General features: G+C 37.9%; 2 protein-coding genes across 3 annotated transcripts in view; one reads left to right on the plus strand and one right to left on the minus strand.

Annotated features, from left to right (window-relative positions):
* Window positions 1-216: 216 nt before the first annotated feature.
* On the minus strand, window positions 217-9,944 carry LOC122656579 (short-chain dehydrogenase reductase 2a-like). 2 transcript variants are annotated; one of them, XM_043851165.1, is made up of 2 exons: window positions 9,925-9,944; window positions 217-1,077 (listed from the first exon to the last, which is right to left on the minus strand). In XM_043851165.1, the coding sequence occupies exons 1-2, from the start codon at window positions 9,942-9,944 to the stop codon at window positions 243-245; spliced, it is 855 nt and encodes a 284-aa protein (XP_043707100.1). In that variant the 3' UTR covers window positions 217-242. The 2 variants fall into 2 exon arrangements, with proteins under 2 accessions (XP_043707100.1, XP_043707098.1); XM_043851163.1 differs by lacking the exon at window positions 9,925-9,944 and adding an exon at window positions 1,179-1,307.
* LOC122656576 (protein SCAR2-like) overlaps window positions 8,950-21,225 on the plus strand; it is a 40,687-nt gene continuing 28,411 nt past the window's right edge. The window contains exon 1 of the mRNA XM_043851156.1: window positions 8,950-8,969. The gene's annotated coding sequence lies outside the window, so the exon portion shown is untranslated. The remainder of the gene's footprint in view (window positions 8,970-21,225) is intronic.

The following is a 21,225-nucleotide window of genomic DNA, read 5'->3' on the forward strand; positions in this document are numbered from 1 at the left end:
CTGTTCTCTATGCTATAGTACAACTTGCACCCAGGCACATGGGGTCGGTGCAATAACCACCCTGCCCCCTGCATAGGTTGCACTACGACAGAGAGAGCATTCTCCCATAAAAGTAATATCAAGATGAAGACTAGAATAGGATCTTGTGGTAGATGAATTAAAATATCAATCCTAAATTTTCCATTGAGAAAAAATAATTAAAAAAAAAAATTTACAGCTTAAATTCTATTTGTATTTCACCTTCATAAGCCTACACAATTTCTTGAGGTAGTAACCCCACCATCTACAACAAGGTTGTGTCCACTTACATACTTGGATTCATCACTTGCAAGATAAAGAGCAGCTTCAGCTATATCTTTAGGTCTTAAGGTTGGACCCATAAGGTTAGCCAAGCTTCTCACAAACTCTTCTGTCTTCACCACTTCTTCCTCACAAGGAACCCTAATGTCCATAGAATCCTCTTCTTCCTCCTCATCTAAACCTTTAATCCTCCATGCATTAACAAGCATAGAGGTAGCTACCCCAAATGGGGAAATACAATTAACCCTAATTCCATACCTTCCAAGTTCACAAGCTGCATTCTTTGTTAACCCTACAATGGCATGTTTTGAAGCTGTATAAGCATGAGGACCAAGACCACCCATGACGGCGGCGACACTGGCGGTGGAGATAATACAACCAGTTCTTCTGGGTACCATTACTCTTGCAGCATGTTTCATGCCTAATGCAACACCTTTAACATTCACTCTCATTATAAGATCAAATTCATCAGCATCAAAATTAAGAATACTTTTATGTTTTGATTGGTTACCAAGAACTCCGGCATTGTTGAAAAGGATGTCGAGACGGCCGTATCGCGAAATCGTCGAATTGATTAAGTTTTCGATTTCTTCTTCAATGCTAACATCACAATGAACAAAAGTAACTGATGGTGATAATGAATTTGCAAGTGTAGTTCCTAATGAATCTTCAACATCAGCAATCACTACTTTGGCACCATGTTTAGTGAAGAGCCTTACGGTGGCTTCTCCGATCCCTCCGGCACCTCCGGTGACAATTGCAACTTTTCCTTCCAACCTAAATGAAAACAAGTGAAAAGAAAATAGATCAATTAATTTATTCTTAGTACTACATTCATGTAGTAACCACAGATAAGGAGAGAGAGATAGAAATGGTACCTTCTAGGGAAGGAATGGTTGTTATCCCAACCCAGATGATGGATTCCTTGATGGGTTAATTCAGACATCACTGGAGTAGACATAGTTGATCAGAACAAGAAAGGAGAGAGAGAGAGAGAGAGAGAGGATGTGAAGGAATCAGTGGATGTGTAGTAGAGGGAGAGAAGGAATTTATAGGAGATCCCATAGTGGATGAGAGAACTTTCTTAGCAGTATCCCCTCCCCTAACTCTGAAGATTTTTTTAATTTTTTGGGGGTAAGAAGATGGACCATTATTTCTACCAAACAAAAATAAAGTAATGTAGCTTTATTGTTATTTATCAAATTACCCTCCAAGTACTCTTGTTTTACTTGGAAGACAAGTTGTATTTATGTTTATATATTTTGGTAGAAAGTAATTTATTCAATCAAATGTGTGAACAATCACTTGTTGAAAAATACTAATATGGTATCTCATTAGAAATGAAGACTTTGACCCATCTACAAAGAGATTATTGTTGGGGTTTCACACCAAAGCAATTATCTTACATTGAATGTGAATAGCTAATGTGGAGGCATATAAGGACTTGAGCACAGTCTCTATAATGGTTAACTTTTGAGGATGATTTTTATCTAAATCCCAACAAGTGATAACATAACAAAAGTTTGGCAATTCCGATGAATAACCCAATATAGGGAAGCTTTTAAGGATGAGTTACACTCAAGTCCCAACCAACCACCAAGTGTCGAACCTTCCGGCAAATTAGTCTGTATTTGATGCCAATGAGGGCAATTGATTGCCGTAAATCGGTTATAGTCTGGTATTTTGGTTCTTAGAAGCCTCTTTATTAATTGCGAGATACTGGAAATACATATTGGAATCCAACCATAGTAGGAAGTTGATAACTAAAATATATAAATGAAGACAAGTATATGCACCCATTGGTTTTGGTGGTAGTAGGGATGTAAACGGAACGGCGGCGGATCGAATGGATATTCTCTACCCGGATATGAATATCCCTTTAGGGATATGGATGCGAATCAAATTCGAATTTTTGCCTATTCATTTAAATCTCTGACTTGTATAACTCAAACCTTCCTCCCTCCCACAAATACGATTCACTCTCAATCCATGTTTTAGTCTAATAATTCTTATTTCCTCATTTTTTTAGAGCCCCTTGAATCTTCAAAAACCATCTATATAATTAATTGGATATCTATTCGAATTGAATAATTTATTTTTAAATTATTCAAATAAAAATTTAGATACCCTAAACAAGATGCAAATCAAATTCGGATTTTCAATTACCTATGTACATCCCTAATTAGGTTGTAGGCTGGTAGCTGAAAGCTTGGAATTCCGTACACGCAAGTCACGAGGAAACTGAGTCAAAACCCAACAAAGCCATCCCTCTCTCTCTCTCTCTCTGAGAATGATAAAAAACTCAACAAAGTCTCAGTCTTGTCTTGTAAATTATTAATTAGTTGAATGGGAAAAGTCATTAAATAATAGAGAAAGAAGAATCAAAGAAGCGTGATTTGTTATGCCAGCAAGTATCCTATCTAGCATCTACTCAAAATGTGTAAAAGATCTTGGACTTTTTGAGAGCTAGGGAGCGAGTGACCTGTTTCGTGTCTTTGTTATTTATAACTTGATTGATAGTGATGTGCTCCAAACCTACATTTAGAATTCAAGTAATATTATAAAAGATTACGACTCAGTCCTTCTTAAAGTATGAGCCAACCTATAATGATTCAGTCCTCCTTAAAGTATGAGCCAACCTATATAATTAATTTTTATCATCTCTTGTTATAGCAGGCTGCTATAACGCATCGTGCGACGGCTACAGAGATCATATGCATCATGTGGGATCCATTGTGCGATAGGGCTTTTGTAATATCGCATGATGCATTACAGCACCATGCTATAACAGAAGAAGATAACGATTCACCTCTAATCCTATGACCGACCATTTCAAAATAATAAGAAACAACAGCAACAATGAGTAATGGAAAGAAGGATGATAGGCTGCATGGTTCCTGCATCCAAACATAGGAAGGATGAAATGACCACCTTGCCCCTATAAAATGAAAAACTCATTCCCTATTAGGCATGCGTTACACAGCTGGACATAGAACTCAACCCCCATAAACTATTTATGGGAGGAGGATCACTTCTAGGCTATGTGGACCCTGCACCCAAACATAGGGAGAGTGAAATGACGACCCCACCATATGAAATGAAACCCTTATTGGATGCCCTTACGCTACACAACCAAACAAGGATCTCAATTCCATAAACTACTCATGGGAGGTCGGGGATTACTTCCAGGCTGTGGGGCCCCTACAACAGAGTGGGGGCCAATGAGAACATGCTCAAGGGCATCCAATAGGGATCATTTCATCCTTCTTATATTTGGGCGCAGGAGCCGGGCGGCTTTCCTTTTTCTATTATGGGATTGAGTTCCCTATCTAGCTTTGTAGCATACGATAGCACCTCTCTGTGTCTATTTCTCTCCTCTCACAATGAGAGCAAATATGGTATTTCATAAGAGAGAGGAGAGAGATAGACAAAGGGTGGGGCTAGCGTACGCTACTAAGCCTGCTGGTAGTTGTTGGAGGAGAATAGAGTGTCTCGATCTCTGAAAGAAGTATCAAGTGCTAAGTATAGAAGAGGATTAAATGACAGCTTAATTCCAACTTAAATAAATCATAAGAGAATAAAAATAGAAGAGGACCACAACCTCTTTGGAATCTATATATGTAAAAAACCAATAATGGATGAGATGGAGATCAAATGGATAAAATCGAGAAGATATGAATTGTCGTATTTGGGTGTCCTTTCCTTGCTATGGATCCTCCTTCATTATGGTCATGTCTTCATTTAATCTTTTTCTTAATGGCCAGACCGGGGAATAGTACGGGAATGTCCAAAAGTTCTGGAGGAACTAACAATGTAAATTGGTGCAAAAATTAATGGAAAGCATGGGAATCTTAAAATTTATTTAGATCATGATTGATTAGACTTAATTATATTTATTGTGGTATTATTTGAAAAATATGGCTTAAACAGCTGGCGTTTTCTTTCTAGAGATCAAAATCAAATCCATCTTCAGATATTCCCATATTTTTATCCTGACATATTAGTCTAATTTTAGTCTAATTTTTTGTTGAATAATTTACCTATGGGCTATCAATCCCCCCAAAAAAAAAAATATTCTACCAATGGGCTGCAAATACATTTTTTTTTTTGGGTGGGGGGGGGGGGGGGGGGGTTGGAATCTTATATACTAGCATCATATTGACCCTATAGAGGATGTAAAAAGACACATGCACGGGGTGACGAGTGAGATCAGATCCCCGCACACACCCTCTTGGTCCCTATGGGCTCTCCTCTTATCTCTCTATTGGGGAGAAAGGGGTATTGTTTTTTGTGTTGAGGTGTTATGTTGAAGTTGCCATTTAGATCAGAGTCTAGAACTTATAAAAATCTCCTCATTTTCAGGGGGAGGATTATGTTTGACTCAATGATAAATAATGCAAAGGTCTTCCCAGGAGATATGAGTAAGTTCAAAGTTATGGCCTAGGAAGATCATAGGTACCCCAACAACTACCAAAGCAATGGTTGGTCTCTGTTTTATGCAGACCACTCCTAGGTTAATTAGTCTTATATATTTATTGCATGATGATAATATACTTGGATGTAAATAATAGGTGCTAGGTAATGTATGTATGTATGCAATATATGCAGTGAATGTGTGTAATGTATGAAAAGAATGTACATGGAGGAATATATTTATATATAGGACAAGAGATCTCTACTTGGTCGCATGGTCTCTACAGAAGCATCTGGGATAATGGGTGAGCACGCCCAAGTATCTACCCAGGGGGCAGAGGCATCATCTCACAGTACCCTGTGAGAGGGCATAGGAAAACACAACCAAGTAGAGATCTTTTTTCCATATATATATATATATATATATATGGACGGAGTGGTCGAACCAAAATATAAGGTTGCCTGACTACCTACGTATCCCAAATGGTTAGGGAATTAGGTCAAGCATAGTTCCCGCATGCAAGATGATAACATATGGAGGGATGGGGATCATGTTCTGAATGCATTAGTGTCTATGTGCATGTAATTATATGTGGTTGGAAGATGTGCATGATTATACTATATGAATGCATGGTTATGACTGAACCTAACTGAGTCAGGCTACTTACATATCCTGGTAGGTATAAGGTCAACCAGAGTTCCCAGTACTTGATTGGGAAGAATTCTCAAGGTTTTGATAATTGTAGACATCTCATTTTGTTATTCTTCCCAAAGGCTTCCCGTGATGATGATGAGCACCCTCCAAGGTGTAGAATCGATGTATGTGCAGATGTAGCACAAGTGTGCACTTCCCGACTTCATTCACAAATTGTTCAGCCACAATACCCCTCAGAGGGAAAACCTTGCAAATCCCTATTGAAGTCAAAACCAGAGTCCCAGAGCATTCCAAAACCTCTTGGAAACGATAGCCTCATCCTAGTGCTCTTTGGAACCAGCCTGGTCTAGTACAGAACCAGCCCAGATAGCCCAAATCCCTCATGTCAACATTAAACCTAGGGCCGACACTAAAAGCCCCCGAGCCGACATCGACCCAACCTTCCACCGACATTGTCCCTTCTCTCTTGTATGTCCAGCATAACCATTTGAATGTCTATTTTCCATCGACACTTAGACCATTCACACCGATACCCAAATTACTAGGGCTGTAAATGGATAACCAAAAATCAAAATTCGATCCGCATCCGTATTCGTTTAGGGGCATCCGTATTCGATTAGAGATATCCGAAAAAAAATCCAAATACTTCGATAAAAATCCGAATCTGAATACTTAATTATAAAATATTAAGTAAATAACGATCTTGAGGGTTTTTGTTTTTAATAGGTTCTAGAATATGAGGAAAAGAGAATCATGATCTAAAACTATGGATTGAGAGTGAATTGTATCCACTAGGGGGAGGAAGGTTTGGGTTACACAAGGCAGAGGTGTAAACGGATGGTCAAAAATCCGAATTTGATCCGCATCCGAATCCGTTTAGAGGTATCTGTATTCGACTAGGAAATCTCCGAATCCGATTACATCTGATCCGTATCCGAGCCGAATCCGACCCATTTACAAGCCTACAAAATACCTTCGCCGATGTCAATATTTGTTCATTGACAGCAGCTCGATGTCGACCTACCCCCTCCTGCAATGTCGATTTAGTCCCAGTTCATTGTTGACTCTATGCAAATTCGAGACACCCAATCTTTCCATGTTTAGCCCAAATTTCACTTCCTTTTGCTCCAAAGCTCATACTTGGCAATTGGGATCCGAATCTTGGCTCGCTTAGGCCCCAAGAAACTCTTCCTTTGGCAACAAACCACTTGCTCATACCCCATTGACCATAACATTGACCAAACACCCATCGTCAATGCAAAGACAACCATTCTGATACCTCATCAACAGTCAAGATCAAACCCAAGGTCATAGCACGAATTTAAAAGTACACACACCCTTCTACATCTATAAACACAATCCCTTTTACGTTGAGGAAGGTCCTTGGATTTTTTGTTCCTAGTCCAAAGCTTAGAAGCACCTCTACCTAGTGATTTTTGAGTCTTGCAATGAAAGGGAAGCCTCCACTCCTTCTAGCTTGAACTTCTTCCAACCAGGTAAGAGCCTCTTTCACTTATTTTTCACTGAATTTTTCACCTTATCTTTCGCTTTTCTTTTTTGTATCTAGGCAAAGGGGCGTGTGATCCCATCTTTCTAGATGATGATCACACACATATCCTATTGTTGTCTCTTGTATGTCTTTTCTTTTCCCTTATACCTATCTTTTAACTCATGATCCTCACCCCCATAGGCTAGGACCCTCTCCTATTTTCTTTCTTATGCATGTCATCTCCAGTACGTTTTTCGTTTCTTCTATTTTTCCATATTGTAGCATGATTATGTATCTAGCATGTCACATTATCTCCTCCTTTTTTCTTGTTTCATGTTTTGAAGTCCATCATCTCTTGCATGGTTCTCTATGTTTATCAATTTCCCCATGCCATATTATGTCTTTTTGTGTTCCCACACCTTCTTGTTCATCCATGTGCATACATGTAGACTAGGCTCTTTCTTTTCTTCTTTTTCACCCGCATCTCTGTTATCCATGTATTATACCATCATAACCACGTACATAAGTTTCACATATTCGTCATCATCTCCTTTAGTTTTATGTATACTAACCCCTACCATGCAGCCAAGCTTCCAGGTATATCTACTGTCTCTCCCTACACTTTAGATTTATTCTTTTTGTATCTTAATTTCATTACCTTTGAATATTACTTTACATACCCAAAAACTTGTTATACCACTACCTAGCCAAGCAATAGAAAGACCAGCAAGTCTGGTTGGAACTTGAACTGTAACTAGACCAATGGACCGGTCAATTCCCAGAGGGCATTATATGAAAGTCATTTATATTTACATTTCATTCAGGTCCTAGACTCTCCTCTAGGTGACGACTCAAACATTCAATTCACCTCTCTCTTCTCCTCAAAAAGGTGGAGGAAACATGGCGAGGGTCATTGTCCTCACAACAACATCATGGGTCTACCCACTAGTTTTGAAAGTTTGGGCTTGATGATACTACTCGAGTGTGTACCAGATCCTTACTAATTAAGAGTTTGGCAGCCTAACGGCATACCATATGCATCTTTTGGCAAAAGACTGACATCGCAACGACATGTCGTGGGTTTGGGGGGTACTTAAGTAAGTATCAGACACTAATATAGCATGGCAACGACATATATGATATTTAAATTGCGTATTGCATCATGCCGAAAAAATAGCCTGGGTTAAACCCTAACCTGGGTAGACAATTACATAAAGCAATTACATATTCATGATCCATGCACAAAATTGAATGAGAGAGAGTAATACCTTTTTCATTTTCAGGGGAATTATAGGGAATTCTGGAAATTCTATAGCAATCCGGGAACAAATCGGAGCTTCCCAAGCCAATAAGTGGGGAGATTTTAATTTTTTTGGCCAAATTAGGGATTTCTGGAGATTGCCAGCATTTTTGCAACACTCTAAGAGTAGTTCAACACTTCCGAGATACTGTGGAAAATATTTGAATTTTTTAACTTTTTTGCGGAATTTCTAGTATCGTATCGGCTCTTTGTTGGATTCCACTGGATTTCAAGCCCTCTCTAGGGTTTCTGAGTTGTGTTTGAACCTAGGGTCTTAGACCCTATTTATATAAACAAAATTCATAGAGGTTAGCCTCACCAATGGAGAGGCCATAAAGTTTAGCCTTTCCATTAGAGAGGCCTAGGGTTTAGGCGGCGGCGCCTAATCCCATGGAAAGAGGCTACCACGTGGTAGCTTCCCATGGGCTAAAAGATGGGCCCCCTGAGGCCCTAATCACATTGTCGCGATGTTTCGAGATTGAGTCCAAGAGATCTGACCATCAGATTTTGTGTTCCATATATCATTGGAAAGAATTTTAAAATTCAATTTCAAACGATGTAACTATCCACTACAAATTAAGCCAAGAACACAATCAGATCTTTGTCCAAAGTGGGAGGGCCCATAGTGTGATTGTTTTTTCAACAGAGTTCTGAGAGATCCGACTGTCAAATTTTGATGATCCGCATATCAATGGAAAGAATTATGAATTTTATAATAAATAATGTACGGATCCACCAGATATTTGGCAGGGAACACAGTCAGATATGTGTCCCAAAGTAGGCGGGTATCACAAAATTAGGGTTTAATGAAATGATGTCCAAACAGTGTCAGATATGCACTAAATTTTAGTACATCATTTAATATTATGAAAATATTCTATCCGATGAGTTTCAATCCCTTATAGAAGTGTTTGAGCACTTAAGTGGCTTTAGGTGCACATGGTCATTTTCTCGTAAAAAATTCCCTAAGAATTGTTATGGGCTCGAGTCACTAGCAACAAGTGAGAGGATATAGTGGGGTGAAAAAAAAGAAATTTGGTGAAAGGGGTGAAAAAAATTCAATGTCTATAGATTTCCCCCCTTTACTGGGGGGGGGGGGGGTCTGCGCAATGGACGAAAGTCAAAATGATGTCCTAAATTTTGTCACAAGGAGAAGATTTCACTCAACTTAATTCTAGAATATTGGTATGTTACTTTTCACATACCAAGGGAGATACTACTTATCATTTATACCTACACAAGGTGGCTACTTATCACATGCCCTGAGATGCTACTCATCATGTCAATGTCATGAGGCCACTTCACTAGGGAATGTCATACTACTTATCATGTTGACTGATACACTGGGAAATTTGGGAATACTACTTATCGTATACCCTATGATGACACTATTTATCATGTCTAATAATGAGAGGATACTTATCATACACCATGGGGAGACACTACTTATCATGTCCAACAATGGGAGGCAACTTATCATACACCCTAGGGGAGACACTAGTTATCATGTCTAATGATGGAATGCTATTTACCACACACCATATTTGTAGACACTATTAATCGTGTTGAATGATCATAAGATGGTCAAGAACACTAATTATCATGTACCCCAATGATGGTTGGAGAAGATCATGGATCATTACTTATCGTGCACCCTAAGGATGGTTGGAGAAGATCGAGGAACACTACTTATCATATTCCAGAAAGGATTATGGAGAAGATTGGAGAACATTACTTATCATATACCCTAAGGGTTGTAAAGAATGCTGAGAAACACTACTTATCATGTACCCTGAGGACTGCGAAGAAGGTTGAGGAACATTATTTATCATGTACCCTAAAAACTACGAAGAAGGCGGGGGAACACTAATTGTAATGTACCCTTAAGATTGTGAAGAAAGTTCAGGAACTTTACTTATCATGTACCCTGAGGACCGGTGAAGAAGGTTGGGGAACACTATTTATCATGTATCCTAATGATTGTCAAGAAGGCTGGGGAACACTACTTGTCATGTACCCTGGAGACTGTGAAGAAAATTCAGGAACTCAACTTATCATGTACCCTAAGGACGGTGGAGAAGGTTGGGGAACAATATTTATCATGTATCCTAATGATTGTCAAGAAGGCTGGGGAACACTACTTGTCATGTACCCTGGAGACTGAAGAAAGTGGTGAACACTACTTATCACTGTATAAATTGCATTTTGGCACCTTGGGAGAACGTCTTGACGATGATGATCAAGGCCCAACTGGCTTCCATGCCAACCAAATGGCAAAATTTATCATTTCACCACTAGCCAACTTTTTATACCAACACATTCCCAAATAGAGCCAATGCCTCTAGGATAGTCTTTTTTAACCATTTCAGGTCCATATGTAAAATTTCACTCAAATCCGGTATATTTTGCAAAAAATAACCATGTTGCCCTTGGTATTTTCTCGATCTGCAAACTACCTCGATTTTAACCAATCTATTTATTTAGTCTCATATAGATATTTTAAACATGCACGTAAAATTTTGTTCAAATTCAATTTCGTTTATATCATGTCTATCACATTTCTAATTTCCCCATGAAATTGAAATAAAAATCGTACCAAATTAGGCCTTAGTTTTGGGGTTGAAGATTCAAGAAGTATGGTGTTCTCACTCTACGATCACCGATGTTCTTCCATCTCCAACCAAATCAGCCTGGCCCTGGCAGCATATTAAAGATCTGCTTTATATTTCAGACTCGTATAGTAACGTTAAGTTTATAGCTCAGGGGGAACCTTTTTGTATAACTGTAGCTATGAATCTGGCTCGTCATGCACTAATCAACAAAACTGTTTATACCTCCTTATATTAATACATATTTTCTTGTTTTATCACCCAAAAAAAAAAATCAGGCCTCAGTTGGTGGAGGAGAACAGTCTCGATCTGAGAGAAGTGTCAATTGCTACATGGAAGAGGATTAAATAACAACTTAATTAGAACTTGAATAATCATAAGAGAATAAAAATAGAGTAGGACCACAGCCTATTTATAATCTACATTTAAGTAATGGGAGTAACTTATAAAGAAAACAATAATGGAAGAGAAGGAGATCATATGGATAAAATCAAGAAGATATGAATTGTCGTACTTGGGTGTCCTTTCCTTTATTTGGATCCTCTTTGATTATGTTCGTGTCTTTGTTTAATCTTCAAAATGGCTGGACCAGGGAATAGTAGGGGTGTCCAAAAGTTCTGGAGGAGCTAACAAATTAATGAAAATCATGGGAATTTTAAATAAATAATTGTTATTTGGCAGTTTGTTTGGCTCATGCTTGATTATACATAATCATAATGTGGCATGGTTTGAAAAAGATGACTTAAAATAAAAATGAAATCCATCTTCAGGTATTCTAATAATTTTATCTGGACATATTAGACTAATTATTTGTCAAATATTTTTGTTTCTTTTTTGGGAAATAAAATAAATAATTAAAAGAATTAAAAAAAAACAAAACAACAAAAAGATACCATGGTGATGCTGTGGTGCGCTAAGCCCACGCTTATCAAGAAGTCTCGAGTTCGAACCTCTTGGTTGTTTCCTCCTCCCCCTCCCCTCTCCTCCTCTTTCTATAGAGTAGGTAGTAGGTACCTATCAGAAAACAAAAAGGCACCATTTTATTTTTCTCACCTCCAATTCACTGTAAGGTGGTCATTTCCGCTCCTATGTGAGGGATTGGAGGGAATTGGAGCGGGCAGGAATTGGAGGTGATAACAATTCCCACATAAATGCCATGACTATCCAAATCATCACATTTTCTAGAATCGTTATTTCCACCAATTCGTTGCCCCCTCCAATTCCTCCAATTCTTCACATGGGCTCAAGGTGGGGTCCACTCCCCCTATTGGAGGAATTGGAAGTGATAATTATTCCATTTTCTAAGAAATTTTGAAATTGCCTCAGGGTGATATACCTAGCTTATAGTAATGTTAAATGATGAAATTGCCCTTGGGAGGCCACAACACAAAATAAGTGCATGAGATTGCATTTGAATGTCTAAATCAAGACTTAACAACATCATTGACATATGAAAATTTATTGGAGATGTTCATAGGGGGATCAAACAATAAAAAGAAAAAAAAAAATCCCCCATATGCCCTAGGTTGTGAAAAAAAACCTATTGGGATGCAATTTACATGAAGACATGTTTATGTCTGATAAAAGAAATGAAAACAGAGTAATGGAAAAAACGCAGATCATAAAAATGACCAAAATACCCCTTATGCCTTAGGTTGTGAAAAAGTGCATGAAAATGCATTGAATTCTTAAAAAATGGGTGCACATGTGCTTGTATTTTGTAAAATGATGGATGATCTTAAGATGCATGAAATCCACAATTAAAACCAAAATTTGACTCTAAGGGCCTGGCATGGTGGGAAATGACCAAACTGCCCCAAGGGGTTAAAATGATAAATTTGAATAAATACATTTTTTGAAAGCATAGAAAACTTGAAAATGGTGTTAAACACCCTTATATATAGGGATGTAAATGGATCGGATTCGGCTCGGAAAGTGCTATATCCGCATCCGATTAGCTTTCAGATGGATTCGGATAGTTCTAAACAGATACGGACACGGATACGGATAAGATATTTTATCCGTTTACATGCAAAAATATACCTTTTTGGATAGCTATAGCCTATCAGTATCCATATCCGATTAGCTTTCGGACAGATTCAGATAGTGTTAAACAGATACGGATACGGATATAAAACGGATTTCGATTATTTATTTACATCTTGATAAACCAAAATTATACCGGCCAATCGTGAGCAGCCACGTGTCCTGGCCCAAGAGAGAAGACCATCCCGAGCCCCGCCACCTTATGTCTCACTTGATTGGCCGAGAAGGCAAAGAACCAACAAGGACGTCCAAGGTCCAAGAGCAAGTGCTACACGCAAGCTACTAGCATCCTCGACGAGATATACATCACCTCACTAGTTGAAGGTACCACCTACAAGAGGTACAAGTCCAGACGGACTCATGCATCAAGGACCTTATCCAATATACAAGGGCGCATGCATGTTTATTTACCGAGAACATCCTCCCTAGTGGGACCCTACCTCCTATGGGAGAGCAACCAACCAAGAGATGAGTCCTTCCAACTAGGAATGTCTATCTACTATGAGGACTACTCGTTACCAATTGGGACTCTCCACACCGTCACACTACACTATAAATTCCAAGGTACTCTATCCCATTAACCCATCTTGAAGTCTAACTATTCATCTGTTTGCTCAGAAGGATCTAACTTAGGCATCGGAGAGTCCTAGGCCGGAACCACACCGGTTCTCCCTTGTCACTCAGGTCTTTTTGCAGGTTACGACACTCAAAGGGACCACCAGGCGATTTTTTGACGCAACACATCCCTATTTATATAGCGAAATGTGAAAGTTTTTAGGTCAAATTTCACAGACACCCCATATAACTATTCGAAATGACAAGTACACCCTAAATTTTGTCAAAATGGCAACCTTCCCCCTGACGTTAAGCAAGGTTACCCCCAAAAATTAAAATGTCAATTTTACCATCTTAATAATTTAAATAAAAATTACTAAGATTCCATTATCTTCCCAAATCGAACTTCCTCATCACCACCACTGATTTCACCCAGAAGCCCATAAACAGGAAAGTACGACACGGTGAGCAGTAGCACTGCCGGCGACGCTCTCTGCGATCGAAGAGAATAAATTCCAGTCACAAAAAACTGTCATTTCATTTCTTCCCCTCTTCTCAACCGCCATAGCAAATCAACGAGCTTGCGCACATCGTTCTGAAACTCAGATTTAGAAAATTTCAGTAGCAGGATTAACAATAACCGATCTCACGGCCAACCTCAAAGTTTATCTCCATCAAATACGTCAAATAGGAACACCATCAACTAAAAAGTTTGCAATTTTGATCCGTCTTTTAGTCTCCATAAAAATGAAAACCAGATTTGAAAGGACCATTGTAGAATCTATTAGCACTAGTAGAGGACAAGAAGCTACAAACACTAATGAAATGAAAAAGAACAAAGCGATCATCTGAAACAGACTACTAATGGCACATCTTCATTACTTTTCTCTTTAATTTTTCTATATACAGAGAGAAATAAGTTTAGATTTATAGAAAAAAAAAAAACTTACAGGAGCAATTCTCGTTAATTTGCGAGAGACGGAGAAGAAGAAAAAGGGAGCACCGGTGGCAGAGGATCAACTCGAGGTATTTGAATCAATATTCAAGAACTTCAATCACCAACCGCCATTGAAATCATCTGGGAACAAACTGACCGAAGCCGGAGAAGAAGGGGACTAGGCCGTTAGGGTTCCAACTTCCAACCACAGTGCTCTTTGGTTTCGCATTTTGAAGGACAAGGGCTAGGTGAAGAGTTTCAGTTGCCGGCCGCCACTGATATCATCAGTGAATGCATTTAACCAAACATGTATACAGACAATGTTCTCATTCTCAGTTAAGAATGTACTCAACGAAAACGATGAAGAAAATCTGGTTTGTATTTGGGATATTGGGGATTTAACCTTAAGGGTATAATAGGAAGTTCATCCTATGGTAAGGGTAATTTCGCCATTATAAAAGAGTTAACAGCCACTTAACTGCACAGACCTAACGGAATGGACTAAGTTAAAATAAAAATATAAAATAAGGGTAGTCTGTGCCATTTTGACAAAATTTCAAGTGTACTTGTCATTTCGAGTAGTTATAGGGGGTGTCCGTGAAATTTGCCCAAATTTTTATGTCGGGAAATCTGTTTTGCCCATGAATGGGGACTTGAAAGTCTTGAAGAGACCTGCATGCACTTGCTACTTCTATAAAATGCACAAAATGACATTTCATACCGATGTACATCATATATAAAAAGTGACATGGCTCCTTAATCTAAATGCATAATGACATGTGCAAAATGACACATATGCCCTTGATGCATAAATTTGGGAAATATATTAAACAAATACATAAAAAATTACATTGTCATGGTTGATATGTACATTGACATGACAAATATCTATTTCATTCTCAGTTACTATAAACAAAGTGATTATGCATATTTTTTTATTATTTTGGAATTAAATTACCAAAATACCCCCAATGGGGTAGAAAATTAGAATAAAATATTATTTTTGATAAGAAATGTATGCAAATGTTTCAAAACGTTAAAACTGTTAAAACCAAAGCACGCATCAACCTTAGTGAAAAACCAGAGCCCAAACCAAGATTCAAAGCTTTTGTAAATTACCAAAATGCCCTCACTATGAAAACTGTCCGAAATAAAATAACATTTGGACCTCAAGCAAATCAAGACATTTAGTATGGTATTAGACACATCATATATATTTTTTGCGGAATTTTTTAGGTTCAAAAAGTATTATTAAAACCAGCATGCTTGTATTGGGAAAATCAAATAAATAGAAAAACAAACGAAAAGAATGGAAAAAAATGATGAGTAAGGGGTATTCTTGGAATTTTAAAAGACTATTGAAACATAGCATGAAGGTGGGGATGGTGCATCAGAAAGAGGGCAACAAGAAATTTCTTCATGAATTTCAGAATTTTCCAACCTCCGTGGGTGTTTGATGACATGGCTGAATGGCCCCTAGGGTCTGGGTAGGGGCATAGGTAGGGACTGGCCGTAGGCGAAGTGACACATGCGGCAGTAGGCCTAGGTGTGTGGTGCACGCACAATGCTTGGGCATTGAATGCTCATTGCGATGGGATGGTGGGGTGGTTGGGGTGTGGAATGCGGGGCATGTGTGGCTCCTATGCATGGGCGCATTGTCACGATCGTTTCGTTCAGCGCTATTCGCATGGCCTACGATCGGTGTCATAGGTGGGGCTTGAGGGGCAGCTATGGCATGGGAATGATGTTTAATGGTATTTTTGTAATTAAGTTTTATGAGTATGATTTTTCAGGGAAGGTCATGTCTTGGAAAAGTACGAAAATCATAAAAGCATCCTTAGGCAGGAGTGACAGGTTGTTAAGGAGTGTAGCCTTTGGTAGCCTGCCCCGATGCTAGTGGTGTGAGGCCCCATTGTCCTACTACACACTTTGTCCGGTGATCCCCTTTAGATTGCTAGGTTATAATACTTCACTTCTATTAATGAAAGTGCTTTGTCTTCCTACTATTTGTGTGTCTTTGCCTTGCTCTTCTTTTTTCCTTATGACTTGTTTAGGTTGACTCATAGCATTGTGTGCTAGTGAGTGTCGTAAAAACACCCAATTGTATAGGTCCGTGACAACATGGTTGGGTTGGGCAAGCTTGACCTTGGCTAGGCCTTGGCCAAATCATGAAGCTAGTCTAGCTCGACTCGATTGAGTCAGCTCGAGTTAAATCGGGTCGACCCGAATTGATTTAGGTTGACCTAAATTATTATATTTTATTTTTTGTTACTTTTATTACTTTTTATTTTTTTTTCCCATTTTAGGGTCTGGAATTAAAACACTTAAAAATGACCATATACTGTTACAAAGCTCTCAGCGAATACTTTCCAACCATATGGTGGAAATGATCATATTTTTTTAAAAAGTGGCATGAAAATTGAGGAATTCATAAAAATGATGTTTCATACTGAATGAGGTCCAAAGAGTACCAAAATTTCATGTGTGAGCCTATTATATCCAAATGAGACTGTTCTAAGCATTTTGGTCGTGATCAAGGAGGGTTCAGATATCGAGAAAAATACTAGGAACAAAATGGTCATTTCACAAAGGTATCAAAAATGGATGAAACGTTATGCACAAATTAAAAATGGTCATATATGGCTATCCTAGGGGTTTGGGCTCTATTTGTGAAGGTTGGGAGTACAATTAAGTTAGGAATAAAACAGTAATTTTTCTCATTTGAATGCCACACCATTTAGTTAGGCCTTGGTCATCATTGCTAAGACGTTCTTCCACGGCGTCAAAATGCAATGTCTATAGAATACCCCCTTTGAGTGAGGACACGAAGTGGATGAAAGTCAAAGAAATGACTCTGCATTTTATCACGGGTGAGCAAAAATACAATCTCCAACTTTCTCAAGGACGTAGATGTGAAAACAAAAGTTTGGAAAGAGAAGCCCCCTCGGTAAACAAATTCTAAAAGTTTCAAAAAAACAAAAAAAAAAACCAAGCAAAATTGCCTGGAAGAAAATCAGTATAGATCGGTAGAACGAGATACCCATCAACCCCAAACAGGCAAAAAATCATACGGTCACTCGGTTAAAAATCCCAACAAAAATTTAATGACTAAAAATTTGCTTGATTCAAGATGAGAGGCTAGATACTTATCTGATCAGACCTTTGAGAGAAGAGTACTACCTCGTAAAATTGAAACCTCACGGTTCTTACGCCAACTGGAGCTTCAGACCGAGACCATCTACACTTTTAAAACGAGGACTAATGCCATCTGCAATTCATATACCGAATCCTGATGTGAAAGAAGGAAACTGGAGAGAAATCAAGGAACAAGAAAAACCCTAATCAAACTGTCTTCTCACTTTCATCTAGGGACAAAACCCCCGAGGACTAAAAGCATCAAATCTAGGGAAAAACAATTTGAGGGCTAAAACCTCAATTCTAAGGAAAACTAATCTAAGGACTATAAACCCCAATTTTAGGGAAAATCCACTCAAGGGGTCAAAAACCTCAATTTTAGGAAAAACCAACTCAAGGGGTCAAAACCTCAATTTTAGGGAAAACCAACTCAAGGATCAAAAACCACAATTCTATGAAAAAACAACCCGAGAGCTGAAACCTCAATTTTAAGGAAAACCAACTCAAGGATCAAAAACTACAATTCTATGAAAAAACAACCCGAGAGCTGAAACCTCAATTCTAGTGAAAAACGGCCCGAGGGCTAAAAACCTCAATTCAAGGGGCAAAACAACCTATGGGCTAAAATACTTAAATTCTAGGGAAAAACAACTCAAGGGCTAAAAAACCTCAATTCTAGGGGAAACAAAAAACCAAAGACTAAGAACTCCAACTCTTATAAATAAGGGAATGAAACAAGAAGTGAGGGGATAAGAACCCTACCTAAATCATTCTTTTCTTTATGTATCTCTCTTTTTCGGAGGGAAAGGATAATTAAAATCTGGGAAAATTATCACCTCAATTTGCTTGCTCGTCAATTTCTTCAATTCCTCTAATAGAGGGAAGTGGACCCCACCCAGGCAGTGTGTTTGGGCAGGGGGTAAGGTGATCATTTTTGTCCCCCCTATTAGATGAAATTGAGGAGCAGACAAATTGAGGGGATAAAGATCCTAAAACCTGAGTTGGGGCTGTCAAAAACGGCCAAGGAACGCTCCCACGCAAACACAGTTACCCCTGAGATGGGGATGTTGATGAAAATATCCCAACTAATACCCACCAACTTGATAGGACCCCTAATTCCCTTGGGAAGAGAAGGTTTTCAGAACTTGCAATGGCCATAAGGATCATATGTGATGTATCTCGAGCCAAAATTGAGAGATGCAACTCCTTGGCATCTCCATCTTCTTGATCAATGAGTAGTGACTACAGTATGAATCACTGTGTGAAGGCTATCACAAAGATATACAACGGGAAATGCAAGATGGAGAGAAGCTTTTAATTCATTTTCATTAGAGAAGAAGATGTAGTTACTATAGAGGATGGATTAATATATTATGTTCATTTTAATCTGACTGTATTTGTGGATGATTTAACTTATTTTGTTTTGGTAAATGTTAAACATATTTTTTGGATTGTTTAATCTATTTTTTGGACTGTTTAATCTATTTTTTATCCAAAAAGTGATTTATCCCTTTTTCTTTATTTATTTATTTATTTTTTTGCGCCTCGTTACTATTTTTCATATTGAACAATTCCAAACAATAATGCAAGGTCACATTCTGAGGTAATGAGTTAAGGACATTGCTGCTATTGAAGACATGGGCTGTCCTTCATGTCTTTATTTATTTATTTAATAATTGAAGTTCTTATGGCAAATAATATTTTTCATTTGTTAATCTTTCTCTCTTTTAAAATTTGAATTTTTGGTGGAAAGAACTTGCAGAAGATGCATACTTAAGTGAAAGGCCTAACAACTTAATTATTTGGCATATTAGCTCTTTCCTTTCAAATTACTCTTAAATTGCAGAGAAAAACTTATTTTTCGTCGTCTTTCTTTTCTTTTGATGAATTTTATGGGACATTCCTAGATATTATTGATTAACAAACTTACTCTTCGAATTGATTTAATATATCTTATTGGGTAAATTACACATCATCCCCTGGTTTTCAAACGAAACTTAAATCACCCCTTGATTTTTGAAAATACTCAAATTACCCCCTGTATTAGACCCTAATAGGACAAATTAGTCCTTGCTGTTAGTTTTATGTTGTTAAGTGATGATGTCAACTAGTTAAATAAATTTAAATCCCTAAACTACCCTTAACATCCAAACATAGATTTTGAATGGTAGTATTGTAAATTTAATTCTAATATTTTAGTACAAGGGTAAAATAGTCCTTTCACACCAATGACTAACAGCAGACTGACACCGTTACTATAGAGGGGGACGGATGAGTATTTTCAAAAACCAAGGGGTGATTTGAGTTTCGTTTGAAAACCAATGGGTGACGTGTAATTTACCCTATCTTATTTGCAAAGATGGAAAGACCACAAGGCTACAGTTTTTGAATGTGGTGAGGTCATAGAATACATTATGTAGAAAAAAGGAGAAGGGTTCCCTATTGTTCTTATCTACGGGCTTTGTGCTTCCACATTTCAATGGAGTTTCAGCCGATAAGTTTGTATAATGTATCTTACAAGATTGTTGCTAAAATCTTTGCTAATAAGCTTAAGGTCTTATTGCATAATTATATTTCTCCATTTCAAGTAGCATTCATACCAAGGAGATAAATCTCTAATAATATTATTATTGCCTATAAAATTTTCACTATAGGGCTCAAAAGGAAAGGGAAGATTGGTTATGTAGTGCATATGATAGATTAAAGTGGGGGTTCTTTTAGAGCTGTTTTTGAATTTTCGGGATTTAGTACTGATTGGTGTGACATGATTGATCATTTGTTATCTTCTATGTCTTACTCAATTAAGCTTGATGGCAGTGTTTATGAAAATATTGAGGTTTTCAGAGGTATTCCAGAGGGTTGCCCCAAAGTCCTTATATTTTCATCACTGCAATGGAAATTCTCTATAGTCTTCTTCTAGTCCTTCCTTAGGGATTTGAACCTTTTTTGTGGAATTAAAGTCGTTGGGAGCACCTCAGATTTCTCATCTTTTATTTGCAAGTGATACGAGCAACTAATGACGTAGGGATGTAAATGGATCGGATTTGGCTCGGATAGTGCTATATCCGCATTTGCATCTGATTAGCTTTCGGACGGATTCAGATAGTGCTAAACAGATGCGGAACGGATATTTTATCCGTTTACATGTAAATATAGCTTTTTGGATAGCTATAGCCTATCCGTATCCGCATCTGTTTAGCTTTCGGACGGATTCAGATAGTGCTAAACGGATACAAATATGGATACGAAAACGGATTTCGGCTATTCATTTACACCCCTACTAATGAGGATATTTTGACAATTAAAACTATTTTGGATTACTTGTTGCTTACCTTCAAATGTTGTTCCATGTATTCTAAAGGTGAGGATTGTTGTTGTATTTACTTAAAATAAAAAGGAAGTTTCAAAATCCTTTTAAAACTATTCCCTGGTTGTCTTGTTTTTGTTGTCTTCTTGGTTTTTCCCCCTAGCTCTGGTATGGTATGATGTGATTAAATGAGCTTGGGTTTTAGTTCTCTATAATTTTTGCACAATGGATTTAAGGAGCCTTTTGGGCTCATTTTTGAATTTTATTAAATTGTGGGCTTTTAGTCTTAGGCCCAACATGAATTATGTTGTGACCTTTTCATATGGGATGTGTCCATATGTAGGGAAAGCTAAGATTCATGGATTTGGAATCTCCAAGGGAGATTGGATCCTAGCCATTCATTTGAAGATTAAATCTTAGCCGTTTTATTCTGGGGACAAACCCTCTTGTAGAGACCCTTTGAAGGAATACTTCCACAA

This window comes from Telopea speciosissima, chromosome 3 (assembly GCF_018873765.1).
Source record: "Telopea speciosissima isolate NSW1024214 ecotype Mountain lineage chromosome 3, Tspe_v1, whole genome shotgun sequence".
NCBI lineage: Eukaryota > Viridiplantae > Streptophyta > Magnoliopsida > Proteales > Proteaceae > Telopea > Telopea speciosissima.